General features: G+C 48.5%; 1 protein-coding gene across 3 annotated transcripts in view; it reads right to left on the reverse strand.

The window, feature by feature from the left end:
• Positions 1 to 14213, reverse strand: part of DNAJC6 (DnaJ heat shock protein family (Hsp40) member C6) — a 275117-nt gene that overhangs the window by 140567 nt on the left and 120337 nt on the right. For all 3 annotated transcript variants that reach the window (XM_063939170.1, XM_063939171.1, XM_063939169.1), the window contains 4 exons: positions 12920 to 13114; positions 11605 to 11722; positions 6475 to 6554; positions 340 to 533 (listed from right to left, as the gene is read on the reverse strand). In XM_063939170.1, coding sequence (XP_063795240.1) covers positions 340 to 533; positions 6475 to 6554; positions 11605 to 11722; positions 12920 to 13114 — 587 coding nt within the window. The remainder of the gene's footprint in view (positions 1 to 339; positions 534 to 6474; positions 6555 to 11604; positions 11723 to 12919; positions 13115 to 14213) is intronic.

Here is a 14213-nt window from a genome sequence, read left to right on the forward strand (position 1 = left end):
AACGTCTCTCTCTCCTCCGCTACTTACCACCCACGTCTCTCTCTCCTCCGCTACTTACCCCCCACGTCTATTTCTCCTCCGCTACTTACCCCCCACGTCTCTAACTCCTCCTCTACTTACCCCCCAAGTCTCTTTCTCCTCCGCTACTTACCCCCCACCTCTCTCTCTCCTCCGCTACTTACCCCCCACGTCTCTCTCTCCTCCGCTACTTACCCCCCACGTCTCTCTCTCCTCCGCTACTTACCCCCCACGTCTCTCTTTCCTTTACTATTTACCCCCCCCCACGTCTCTCTCCTCCGCTACTTACCCCCCCACGTCTCTCTCTCCTCCGCTACTTACCCCCCACGGACAGAGCCTCCTGCTGCTCCTGCTGTGATGAGAACAGGATACTAGCGTTGGGGTCCTTCGATACAAAATGCTCCCAGGGAGGGGTGAGATCTGTTTGTCTGTCCGTGGCTTCGATCTCAATGTCCAAGGTGACATGAAACAGCTGGGGGTATTTGTCCGGAGAGTCGCAAGCGTCAAGTTCAGGTCTGGAATTCAAAAAAGCTGCAATTAGTGCTGATATAAAGTCACATTTGCATCAGTTACCGTGGTTTTACCTCCCGAAAAGTTTGTGTTAAAATGTGAGCTCTTAGGGCCTAATTCAGATCTGATCGGTGCTGTGCGTTTCCGCATAGCAGCCGCTCAGGTCTGAACTGCGCACTGCGGCGCCGGCGCATGCCAGACAGTTGATGGCCGTCTCAGCCCTGCGATTGCCTCTGCCTGATTGACAGGTAGAGGCGGTTGCTGGGCGGGAGGGGGTGGGCCGCCGGCGTTTGGCCGCCGTTCAGGGGGCGCGGTCCGGCTAACGCAAGGGTGCCCGGACTGTGCGGGGGACGGGCCGCTGTTGCTGCGTGACGTCACACCCAGCCGCTGCGCCCCTCACAGCGATGAGTAGCTCCCTGCCAGCACGCAGGAGCTGCGCTGGTAGGGAGCTACTCCTAAAGTACAAAAGCATCGCCGCTGTGCGATGCTTTTGTTCTTGTGCGGGGGAAGCCTGACATGCGGGGCGGACTAGCCCTGTGCTGGGCGTCCCCCGCTTGTCATTGTGGCTGATCGTTGATGTGCTAAATTCAGCACATTAAATTCCCTTAATGCGCTCAACGTCACACGCTCTGTGGATCTGATGCAGAGTGAGACGCAAACAGAAGTTACGCGTAAGCAAAAGTGCGCGGAAAATCGGCATCCTTTCACCCATATACCGGGTATAAGATCGATCAAGATACATTCCTCGTATCTGTTGCATAAGGCGGGTACAGGGGCTGATTTTTCATTTTAAATTGTTGCCGCTTTAAATCTGCAGCCGGTCCTCTAGGCACCCTAGCAGTCCAGGTTTTAAAGGATATCCATGCTTGACCACAGGTGAGTTAATGAGTACCTCAGTGAATTTGATTTAATTTTCAGTGCTCAAGCATGGATATCCTTAAAACATGGGGGGTAATTCCAAGTTGATCGCAGCAGGAAATTTTTTAGCAGTTGGGCAAAACCATGTGCACTGCAGGTGAGGCAGATATAACATGTGCAGAAAGAGTTAGATTTGGGTGGGTTATTTTATTTCTGTGCTGGGTAAATACTGGCTGCTTTATTTTTACACTGCAAATTAGATTGCAGATTGAACACACCCCACCCAAATCTAATAGGCCCTACACACATGCCGATATTCTGAAAGATATGAACGATCTCGTTCATAAATGAACGAGAACTCGTTCATATCTTTCAGTGTGGAGACTCCAGCGATGAACGATGCGCGGCCCCGCGCTCGTTCATCGCTGGTCCCCCATCGGCTGTGCATGCAGGCCAATATGGACGATCTCGTCCATATTTGCCTGCACTTCAATGCAGCCGGGTGACGGGGGGAGTGAAGAAACTTCACTCCCCCCGTCACTGCCCCCCCGCCGCCGGGTTGCTCGTCGGCCGTATCGGCCGTCGGGCACCTCGGCGGCGCATCGCCGAGTGTGTAGGGCCCCTAACTCTCTCTGCACATGTTATATCTGCCTTCCCTGCAGTGCACATGGTTTTGCCCAACTGCTAAAAAAATTCCTGCTGCAATCAATTTGGAATTACCCCCATGGACTGTTAGGATGTCTTGAGGACCACATTTGGGAACCTCTGCCATAGATGGAGATTTATTAAACCTTCTTAAAAGGTAAAGTGAAAGTGTTGCTCGTGGCAACCAATCAGATTCCTCTTGACATTTTCTAGACTGTACTAGAGAAATGATAGCTACAATCTGATTGGTTCCTAGACGGAACAACTCCCCCTCCCAATTTTAGAAGGTTTGATAAATATCCCAAATAATAAGAATTTACTTACCGATAATTCTATTTCTCGGAGTCCGTAGTGGATGCTGGGGTTCCTGAAAGGACCATGGGGAATAGCGGCTCCGCAGGAGACAGGGCACAAAAGTAAAGCTTTCCGATCAGGTGGTGTGCACTGGCTCCTCCCCCTATGACCCTCCTCCAAGCCAGTTAGGTACTGTGCCCGGACGAGCGTACACAATAAGGGAGGAATTTTGAATCCCGGGTAAGACTCATACCAGCCACACCAATCACACCGTACAACTTGTGATCAAAACCAGTTAACAGTATGATAACAGAGGAGCCTCTGAAAGATGGCTTCCTAACAATAACCCGAATTAGTTAACAATAACTATGTACAATTATTGCAGATAATCCGCACTTGGGATGGGCGCCCAGCATCCACTACGGACTCCGAGAAATAGAATTATCGGTAAGTAAATTCTTATTTTCTCTATCGTCCTAGTGGATGCTGGGGTTCCTGAAAGGACCATGGGGATTATACCAAAGCTCCCAAACGGGCGGGAGAGTGCGGATGACTCTGCAGCACCGAATGAGAGAACTCCAGGTCCTCCTTAGCCAGAGTATCAAATTTGTAAAATTTTACAAACGTGTTCTCCCCTGACCACGTAGCTGCTCGGCAAAGTTGTAATGCCGAGACCCCTCGGGCAGCCGCCCAAGATGAGCCCACCTTCCTTGTGGAGTGGGCCTTTACAGATTTAGGCTGTGGCAGGCCTGCCACAGAATGTGCAAGTTGGATTGTGCTACAGATCCAACGAGCAATCGTCTGCTTAGACGCAGGAGCACCCATCTTGTTGGGTGCATACAATATAAACAACGAGTCAGATTTTCTGACTCCAGCTGTCCTTGCAATATATATTTTTAATGCTCTGACAACGTCCAGTAACTTGGAGTCCTCCAAGTCACTTGTAGCCGCAGGCACTACAATAGGCTGGTTCAGATGAAATGCTGACACCACCTTAGGGAGAAAATGCGGACGAGTCCGCAGTTCTGCCCTGTCCGAATGGAAAATCAGATATGGGCTTTTGTAAGATAAAGCTGCCAGTTCTGACACTCTCCTGGCCGAAGCCAGGGCTAGTAACATGGTCACTTTCCATGTGAGATATTTTAAATCCACCTTTTTTAGTGGTTCAAACCAATGAGATTTTAGAAATTCCAAAACCACATTGAGATCCCACGGTGCCACTGGAGGCACCACAGGAGGCTGTATATGCAGCACTCCCTTAACAAAAGTCTGGACTTCAGGAACTGAAGCCAATTCTTTTTGAAAGAAAATCGACAGGGCCGAAATTTGAACCTTAATAGATCCCAATTTGAGACCCATAGACAATCCTGATTGCAGGAAATGTAGGAATCGACCCAGTTGAAATTCCTCCGTCGGAGCACTCCGATCCTCGCACCACGCAACATATCTTCGCCAAATGCGGTGATAGTGTTGCACGGTTACTTCCTTCCTTGCTTTAATCAAAGTAGGAATGACTTCTTCCGGCATGCCTTTTTCCTTTAGGATCCGGCGTTCAACCGCCATGCCGTCAAACGCAGCCGCGGTAAGTCTTGAAACAGACAGGGACCCTGCTGAAGCAAGTCCCTCCTTAGAGGTAGAGGCCACGGATCTTCCGTGATCATCTCTTGAAGTTCCGGGTACCAAGTCCTTCTTGGCCAATCCGGAACCACTAGTATCGTTCTTACGCCTCTTTGCCGTATAATTCTCAATACTTTTGGTATGAGAGGCAGAGGAGGAAACACATACACCGACTGGTACACCCAAGGCGTTACCAGCGCGTCCACAGCTATTGCCTGCGGATCTCTTGACCTGGCACAATACCTGTCCAGTTTTTTGTTGAGGCGAGACGCCATCATGTCCACCATTGGTCTTTCCCAACGGGTTACCAGCATGTGGAAGACTTCCGGATGAAGTCCCCACTCTCCCGGGTGAAGGTCGTGTCTGCTGAGGAAGTCTGCTTCCCAGTTGTCCACTCCCGGGATGAACACTGCTGACAGTGCTATCACATGATTCTCTGCCCAGCGAAGAATCCTTGCAGCTTCTGCCATTGCACTCCTGCTTCTTGTGCCGCCCTGTCTGTTCACATGGGCGACTGCCGTGATGTTGTCCGACTGGATCAACACCGGTTTTCCTTGAAGCAGAGGTTCTGCCTGGCTTAGAGCATTGTAGATTGCTCTTAGTTCCAGAATGTTTATGTGAAGAGACGTTTCCAGGCTCGTCCACACTCCCTGGAAGTTTCTTCCTTGTGTGACTGCTCCCCAGCCTCTCAGGCTGGCGTCCGTGGTCACCAGGATCCAATCCTGTATGCCGAATCTGCGGACCTCCAATAGATGAGCACTCTGCAACCACCACAGAAGAGATACCCTTGTCCTTGGAGACAGGGTTATCCGCTGGTGCATCTGAAGATGCGACCCTGACCATTTGTCTAACAGATCCCTCTGGAAAATTCGTGCATGGAATCTGCCGAATGGAATTGCTTCGTAAGAAGCCACCATTTTTCCCAGGACTCTTGTGCATTGATGTACAGACACCTTTCCTGGTTTTAGGAGGTTCCTGACAAGCTCGGACAACTCCTTGGCTTTTTCCTCCGGGAGAAAAACCTTTTTCTGAACCGTGTCCAGAATCATCCCTAGGAACAGCAGACGAGTTGTCGGCATTAACTGGGATTTTGGAATATTCAGAATCCAGCCGTGCTGTTTTAGCACTTCTTGAGACAGTGCTAATCCCCTCTCTAGCTGTTCTCTGGACCTTGCCCTTATTAGGAGATCGTCCAAGTATGGGATAATTAATACGCCTTTTCTTCGAAGAAGAATCATCATCTCGGCCATTACCTTTGTAAAGACCCGAGGTGCCGTGGACAATCCGAACGGCAGCGTCTGAAACTGATAGTGACAGTTTTGTACAACGAACCTGAGGTACCCCTGGTGTGAGGGGTAAATTGGAACGTGGAGGTACGCATCCTTGATGTCCAAGGACACCATAAAGTCCCCTTCTTCCAGGTTCGCTATCACTGCTCTGAGTGACTCCATTTTGAACTTGAACTTCTTTATGTACAGGTTCAAGGACTTCAGATTTAGAATAGGTCTTACCGAGCCGTCCGGCTTCGGTACCACAAATAGAGTGGAATAATACCCCTTTCCCTGTTGTAGAAGAGGTACCTTGACTATCACCTGCTGAGAGTACAGCTTGTGAATGGCTTCCAAAACCGTCTCCCTTTCGGAGGGGGACGTTGGTAAAGCAGACTTCAGGAAACGGCGAGGCGGATCTGTCTCTAGTTCCAACCTGTACCCCTGAGATATTATCTGCAGGATCCAGGGATCTACCTGCGAGTGAGCCCACTGCGCGCTGAAATGCTTGAGACGACCGCCCACCGCCCCCGAGTCCGCTTGAGAAGCCCCAGCGTCATTTCAGCATCTGCAAGGGGGCCGGCGGCGAGGCTCCGGTGACCATCCAGGCTGTACCTGTGATCGTCCCTCTGGAGCTGATGTCCAGTAGCCAAGAAGCCAATCCATCCTGCACGCAGGTGAGTTCACTTCTTCTCCCCTAAGTCCCTCGTTGCAGTGATCCTGTTGCCAGCAGGACTCACTGTAAAATAAAAAACCTAAGCTAAACTTTCTCTAAGCAGCTCTTTAGGAGAGCCACCTAGATTGCACCCTTCTCGGCCGGGCACAAAAATCTAACTGGCTTGGAGGAGGGTCATAGGGGGAGGAGCCAGTGCACACCACCTGATCGGAAAGCTTTACTTTTGTGCCCTGTCTCCTGCGGAGCCGCTATTCCCCATGGTCCTTTCAGGAACCCCAGCATCCACTAGGACGATAGAGAAATTTAAAAAATACATAGTTTGAATCTATTCTTTGCTATTCATGCATGGCGCAGATCCCTCGAGACTTAGCGACCATCCCCGGGCCGTTATTGCTGAGGCTGCTGGGTATTTCCCAGGTACTAAGGCATTATATTAATGATAGATTGGGCCACAGGTGTTTTTTATTTTCGTTTTCTTTTGCAGCGATAGAAAATGTAAGTGTATTAAAATCTTAAGAACTGATTATCTCTCTACTAAACAAATAAAAAATAAAAAAAACGAGAAACATTTGATCCTTGGGCACTTACTTTGTAAATTGTAATACCGTTGTTCCAAGTGCTATAAATCCTGTATGAAACTGTATCTGCAATATCTGAGTGTTTGTCATCTGTAAGTGAAAAACAAAACCGCAACAGACAATGAGACAAGGGGGGTCATTCCGAGTTGAACGCTCGCTAGCAGTTTTTAGCAGCCGTGCAAACGCATTGTCGTCGCCCACTGGGGAGTGTATTTTCGCTTTGCAGAAGTGCGAGCGCCTGTGCAGCAGAGCGCCTGCAAAATCTTTGTGCAAAACAAGACCAGCCCTGTAGTTACTCTTCGTGGGTGTTGATTCTAACGATGGAGGGACGGCTTTGACGTCACACACCCGCCCAGCGAACGCCCAGCCACGCCTGCGTTTTCCCCGACACGCCTGCCTTTTTCTAAGCACTCCCTGAAAACGGTCAGTTGACACCCAGAAACGCCCTCTTTATGTCAATCTCCTTGCGTTCGGCTGTGCGATTGGAATCGTCTCTAGAACCAGTGTAAAACCACAATGGACTTTGTACCCGTACGACGCGCGTGCGCATTGCGGTGCCTACGCATGCGCAGATTAGCCGTTTTTTACACTGATTGCTGCGCAGTGAACAACGGCAGCTAGCGATCAACTCGGAATGACCCCCATTGTGACACAAAGATACTATCGCTGGAGATCAGGTCAGTCTCTTACTTTCTCTAAAGCATCAACATAATATGAGCCAAATAATACTAATGAGGATTATCTTACAATGGAGGTGATTCAGACCTGATCGCAACAGCAAACTTTTTCTGTAATAGGCATAACCATGGGCCTAATTCAGACCTAATCGCTGTTGAGCGAAATCGCACAGCGGGCGATTATCGAATGACTGCGCACCTGTATGCACCGCAATGCGCAGACGCGAGCCCAAACAGCAAAAGGATGGTGCGAACATTTTGATCGCTAGGTGTACGCAGGCGGATTGACAGGAAGAGGTTTTTGAGGGTGGTAACTGGCCATTTTCTGTGTCAGGGAGAACGCAGGCGTTCCCAAGCGTTTTCAGGGCGGGTGTGTGACGTCAGCTCCGAACCCGATCAGCCTGTTTGTATCGCAGTGTAGGAGTAAGTCCTGGGCTACGCACAGACTGGAAAAATCATTCGATGGTGAGTGAGTTGCAAACGGATTTGCAGATATCCACTGTCTGGCGAAGTTTTCGCACGGCGTACGCAGACTTGTACGGAGCGGGTATTCACTCTCTATCGGTGGCGACTATCTGATCGCAGACCTCTGCAAATTTGCAGAGGAGCAATCAGGTCTGAATTAGGCCCCATGTGCAGTGCAGGTGGGGCAAATGTAACATATGCAGAGAGAGTTAGATTTGGGTGGGGGGTGTTCAAACTGAAATCTAAATTGCAGTGGAAATAATAAAGCAGCCAGTATTTACCCTGCACAGAAACAAAATAACCCACCCAAATCTAATTCTCTCTGCACGTTACATCTGCCCCCCCTGCAATGCACATGAGGGGTCATTCCGAGTTGTTCGCTCGCAAGCTGCTTTTAGCAGCTTTGCACACGCTAAGCCGCCGCCTACTGGGAATGAATCTTAGCATATCAAAATTGCGAACGAAAGATTAGCACAGAATTGCGAATAGACACTTCTTAGCAGTTTCTGAGTAGCTCCAGACTTACTCGGCATCTGCGATCAGTTCAGTGCTTGTCGTTCCTGGTTTGACGTCACAAACACACCCAGCGTTCGCCCAGACACTCCTCCGTTTCTCCAGCCACTCCCGCGTTTTTCCCAGAAACGGTAGCGTTTTTTCACACACTCCCATAAAACGGCCTGTTTCCGCCCAGAAACACCCACTTCCTGTCAATCACACTCCGATCACCAGAACGAAGAAAAAACCTCATAATGCCGTGAGTAAAATTCCTAACTGCATAGCAAATTTACTTGGCGCAGTCGCACTGCGGACATTGCGCATGCGCATTAGCGACTAATCGCTCCGTTGCGAGAAAAAAATACAGAGCGAACAACTCGGAATGACCCCCATGGTTTTGCCCAGTAGAGAAAAATTTTGCTGCTGCGATCAGGTCTGAATTAGAGCCTATATTTCTATAATTGAAACAGACATCACTGAGCCAAAGGCAACATATCACTGTGATATTACTATAGAGCATAGGTTCTCAAACTCGGTCCTCAGGACCCCACACAGTGCATGTTTTGCAGGTAACCCAGCAGGTGCACAGGTGTATTAATTACTCACTGACACATTTTAAAAGGTCCACAGGTGGAGCTAATTATTTCACTTGTGATTCTGTAAGGAGACCTGCAAAACATGCACTGTGTGGGGTAATGAGGACTGAGTTTGAGAACGTGTGTGCTAGATCCCAGGTTCTCAAACTCAGTCCTCAGGACCACACACAGTGCATGTTTTGCAGGTAATTAATACACCTGTGCACCTTCTGGGTTACCTGCAAAACATGCACTGTGTAGGGTCCTGAGGACCGAGTTTGAGAACCACTGCTATAGAGCTACCGCAATTGAATGGTCGGCAATAGATTTGCTGGTAGCTTGAAGGTAAATTAAATGTTATAATAATTATTTTCAGATTAGAGAAAGTTAAATCATTCACATCAGTCCCAGCGGAGATCCCAATCTAATTTCCCAATCAGTTCCCTCAATTTTTTAAACTTTGAAAGTCATTTTATTCTATCCCTGACAGCTAGGCTGAGATGTTATTAATATACTGTGCTTTATGTATGCACGAGCATTAGGAGCAAATGTACTAAACCTCAGAGAGAGTTAAAGTGGAGAGAGATAAAGTACCAGCTCCTAACTGCCATGTTACAGGCTGTGGGATCTATTTACTAAGCCTTGGCAAGAGATAAACTGGACAGAGATAAAGTACCAGCCAATCAGCTCTTAGCTGCCATGTCAAAGGCCGTGTTTGAGAAAAGATAGGATCTGGTTGGTCTGGAATGGGTTTGTTGGATCGACCCTATTTAGTTTGACACTCATTAGGTCGACCACTACAGGTCGACAGGCAGTATGTCGGCGCATGGGAAAGGTTGACATGAGTGTTTAAAGTTTTTTTGGTGTCATTTTCTTCGTAAAGTGACCAGGAACCCCAATCCGTGCTCCAATACCGCTGCGCTCGGCTCATGTTACTATTCCCAATCGTAGTCCATGTGGATCGTAAAGTATGAAAAAGAAAAAAATTTGAAATAAATAAATAAATGTGAAAAACCCGTGTCGACATCTGCTATGTCGACCATTTGCAGGTGTCGACCTAATGCATGTCGACAAATAGTGGTCGACCTATTGAGTGTCGACCTAAGTAAGGTCGGCCTAAGGACCGTATCCCAGTTGGTCTCCAAGGCTTAGTAAATAGGCCTCTTCATCTCTAACAGACATTGGGGTATATGCAATTGCGGTCGAATTGCCGCAAATGTCGAAAAACGGGGCATTTTCGACACAAAAAAATGATTTGACAATGCAATACAGTACTTTTCGACAAAAAAAACGGCCGTTTCAAATTCGACTTTTTGCAATTCGACAGTTGTCAAATTCGACATGTCTGCAATGGTAAAAATGCGGCTTTTCGACAAAAGTATATTCAATTGAAGAATGTCGATTCGACAACAGTGCTTTTCGACAGTCATTTCGTCAATTTCAGTCCGCCTCATTTTGCTGGCGGGATCTAATAATTTTTTTTAAAAACATGGGTTTTTTGTGTTTTTTTTATTGCTAATAACATATCTATTTATATTAGAAGGGATTATCTACTTGGTTTGTCTATTAGGAGCCACAAGTATTATTTAATATATTTTTTAAAAGAATATTTTTTTTTTTTCTGACTAAAATAATATGGAGAGATCAGAGCATGTTTTTCAGTGGGAAGGGGTGGGAATGTGTAAAAAATCCTGAAAAAAAATGCGTGGGGTCCCCCCTCCTAAGCATAACCAGCCTCGGGCTCTTTGAGCCGGTCCTGGTTGTAAAAATCCGGAGGGAAAATGACAGGGAGTCCCCCGTATTTTCACAACCAGCACCGGGCTCTGCGTCTGGCCCTGGTGCCAAAAATACGGGGGACAAAAAACGTAGGGGTCCCCCGTATTTTTAACACCAGCACCGGGCTCCACTAGTCAGAGAGATAATGCCACAGCCGGGGGACACTTTTATATTGGTCCCTGCGGCCGTGACATTAAATCACTAACTAGTCACCACTGGCTGGGGTACCCTGGAGGAGTGGGGACCCCTTAAATCAAGGGGTCCCCCCCTCCAGCCACCCAAGGGCCAGGGGTGAAGCCCGGGGCTGTCCCCCCCATCCAAGGGCTGCGGATGGGAGGCTGATAGCCAAGTGACAAAAATAAAGAATATTGTTTTTTGTAGCAGAACTACAAGTCCCAGCAAGCCTCCCCCGCAAGATGGTACTTGGAGAACCACAAGTACCAGCATGTGGGGGGAAAGCGGGCCCGCTGGTACCTGTAGTTCTACTGCAAAAAAAATACCCAAACAAAAACAGTACACGCACACCGTGAAAGTAAAACTTTATTACAAACATGCACGCCGACACACACATACTTACCTATGTTGACACGCCGACTCGGTCCCCTTCTCCACGTAGAATCCCCGGGTTACATGTAAATAAAATTATACTCACAAAAATCCAGTGTAGATCTGTCCTCTTCTGGTTTGTAATCCACGTACTTGGCAAAATAATAAAACGCCAAACACGGACCACGCACTGAAAGGGGTCCCATGTTTACACATGGGACCCCTTTCCCCGACTGCTGAGACCCCCCGTGACTCTTGTCACAGAGGGTCCCTTCAGCCAATCAGGGAGCGCCACGTCGTGGCACTCTCCTGATTGGCTATGCGCGTCTGAGCTGTCAGACGGCGCATAGCACTATGCCGCTCCATTATCTTCAATAGTGGGAACTTTGCGGTCAGCCATAATTCGACCGCAATTGCATATACCCCATTGAGAGTGACAAAGTCCCCCCCTAAATGTGATTACCAAGAACCCCAAAATGACCAGGTCTTATTCTGTGCACACACTACAGCATGTTGCAGTGTCCTTTCTATTCTAATGTAACATATGGATATAACTGTGTATTTGGTTTTTAATAGAGCACATGTATGCTTGCATACAATACCTACCTTCGCTTGTAGCCTTCCACCAATTGTGGACCTCATGTGGTAAATGGAAACGACAACATCTCCATGGACGGTGACTCCCAGAGGGAACGATACTTTTCCTTCCTGGACGCGATACTCCCTTACATAGACAAAAAAGTAAAAGAAAACTCACTAAAATACCCTCGACGCACAAACAACTTTATTGTACACGTATTACTTCTATACATTCTGCTTATGCCAACTCCACTTATTATGTGTATGTATGTGGCTGGACCAATGTACACCAGATGCAGATTGTTAACGCAGCCGGTTCAGTGATGTCACCAGTGTCTAATGTGCTGATAGGCTGCCCTGTCAGGAATACTGGGTCAGACTACAACATTGCCGACTCCTCTGTATCAGACAACAACATAGCTGCGTCCTCTGAGTCAGACAACAACATGGCTGCCTCCTCTGGGTCAGACAACAACATGGCTGCCTCCTCTGGGTCAGACAACAACATGGCTGCCTCCTCTGGGTCAGACAACCACATAGTAGCCTCCTCTGGGTCAGACAACAACATGGCTGCCTCCTCTGGGTCAGACAACAACATAGCTGCCTCCACTGAGTCAGACAACCACATGGTGACCTCCTCTGGGTCAGAAACCAACATGGCTGCATCCTCAGGGTCAGAAAACACCATGGCTGCCTCATCTGAGTCAGACAACTACATGGCTGCCTCCTCTGGGTCAGACAACAATATAATACCTCTTCTGGGCCAGACAACAACATTGCAGTCTCTTCTGGCTCAGAGACCAACATGGCTGCCTCCTCTGGGTCAGACAACAACATGGCTGCCTCCTCAGGGTCAGAAAACAACATGGCTGCCTCCACTGGGTCAGACAACAATATAATACCTCCTCTGGGCCAGACAACAACATGGCTGTCTCTTCTGGATCAGACAACAACATAGCTACCTCCTACTGGGTCAGACAACAAGGCCAGGGCACAGGGCATCACTGCGCATATGCCAGCTTCTGTACATGCTTAGAAGTGCAGACTGAGGGACCTGGGGTGGAGAGTTGGCATTGCTGGGTCCTCCTCTGATGTATAGGTCTGTTAAACTGTCCAATGCTCCAATTGGCTACCAGCTGTTCTAGTCCCGTCCCCCTCATCAGTCGCTTGTCTATGTGTAACTAGTTTTGAAGCATGAATAAAACAGCTGCTCTGACCCTAGTAACATGTCTCACCGTACACTAGTGTAAGTATAAGCGGATATACTGTAAACAAGCATTTCAGTCACTAATGTACAGTACTGTAAGACAAGAGCCCAGTGTTATTACAGCACATCACTCACTTCATCCTCTCGTAGTCCTGCATTGTGCTGAAGATGCGCGTTTCACCAATCAGAAGCTCGCAGAAAGGGCGGCAGCCGTTCCTCTGCTTGTTGAAGCACGGCACGGGGCTGATGGTGGCTCCCTTGATGACAACAGGCTTGCAGTGCGGCAGTACCGGCTTATCAGACACCAGGTCACAAATGTATCCTATGTACCTGCAAAGAACTGCTTTACTGCTTTATTCTGCATACAAAACAGAACACGAAAGATGAATTATCCCTTTATTACACGTTTCTGCCATTCTCTCGTCTCCAGCGAGTGTAATCTCTAGCCCAGGCTGCGAGGCACAGAGGCAGGCTAGAAACGAATGGGAATATGCAAATCATTACATCAATGGAAGTGTCATGAGTGTGGGGCTGATTCAGACCTGATCGATGGGCTGTCCTGCGTTCAGTAGTCGCCGCCTCCAGGGGAAGTGTACATTCTCCGTGTAAGTGTGCGATCCTATGTGTACGCCGAGCTGCTAAATATCCAGTATGTGCGCAGCCCAGGACTTACTCCTACAGTGCAATCACATCAGGCTGATCGGGGCTGGAGCGTCACACACCCTCCCTGAAAACGCTTGGGCACGCCTGCGTTTTTCCGGACACTCCCAGTAAATGGTCAGTTACCACCCACAAATGGCCCACTTCCTGTCAATCTCCTTGCGAACGCCCGTGCGATCGGATTTTTCACACCATCCCGTCACTGACCGGCGATGCCCGTTGTTGATGTCTGACGCGCCTGGAGGATATTTTATCATTATTATTTTTATTTAAACCCAAATGTAGAGTAAATGTAACTAGACAAAAGGTCTTAGAGGGTCATTCAGACCTGATCGCTCGCTAGCGTTTTTTGCAGTGCTGCGATCAGGTCAGAACTGCGCACGCGTATGCACCGCAATGCACAGGTGCGTCGCACGGGTACAAAGTGGATCATTGCTGTGCGATGGGTTTTACGAAGAATCCATTCGCACGGGCGATCGCAAGGAGATTGACAGGAAGAAGGCGTTTGTGGGTGTCAACTGAGCGTTTTCGGGGAGTGGTTGGAAAAACGCAGGCGTGTTCAAGCTAGTGATGAGCGGATTCGGTTTTACTCGGTTCTCAAAACGGCGTTTTATTGGCTATCCAAAACACGTGACATCCGTGAGCCAATAAGATGCTGTTTTAAGAACCAAGTAAAACCGAATCCGCTCATCACTAGTTCAAGCGTTTGCAGGGCGGGTGTCTGACGTCAATTCTGGGACCGGACAGGCTGAAGTGATCGCAGTGGCTG

This window comes from Pseudophryne corroboree, chromosome 9 (genome assembly GCF_028390025.1).
Source record: "Pseudophryne corroboree isolate aPseCor3 chromosome 9, aPseCor3.hap2, whole genome shotgun sequence".
Lineage (NCBI taxonomy): Eukaryota > Metazoa > Chordata > Amphibia > Anura > Myobatrachidae > Pseudophryne > Pseudophryne corroboree.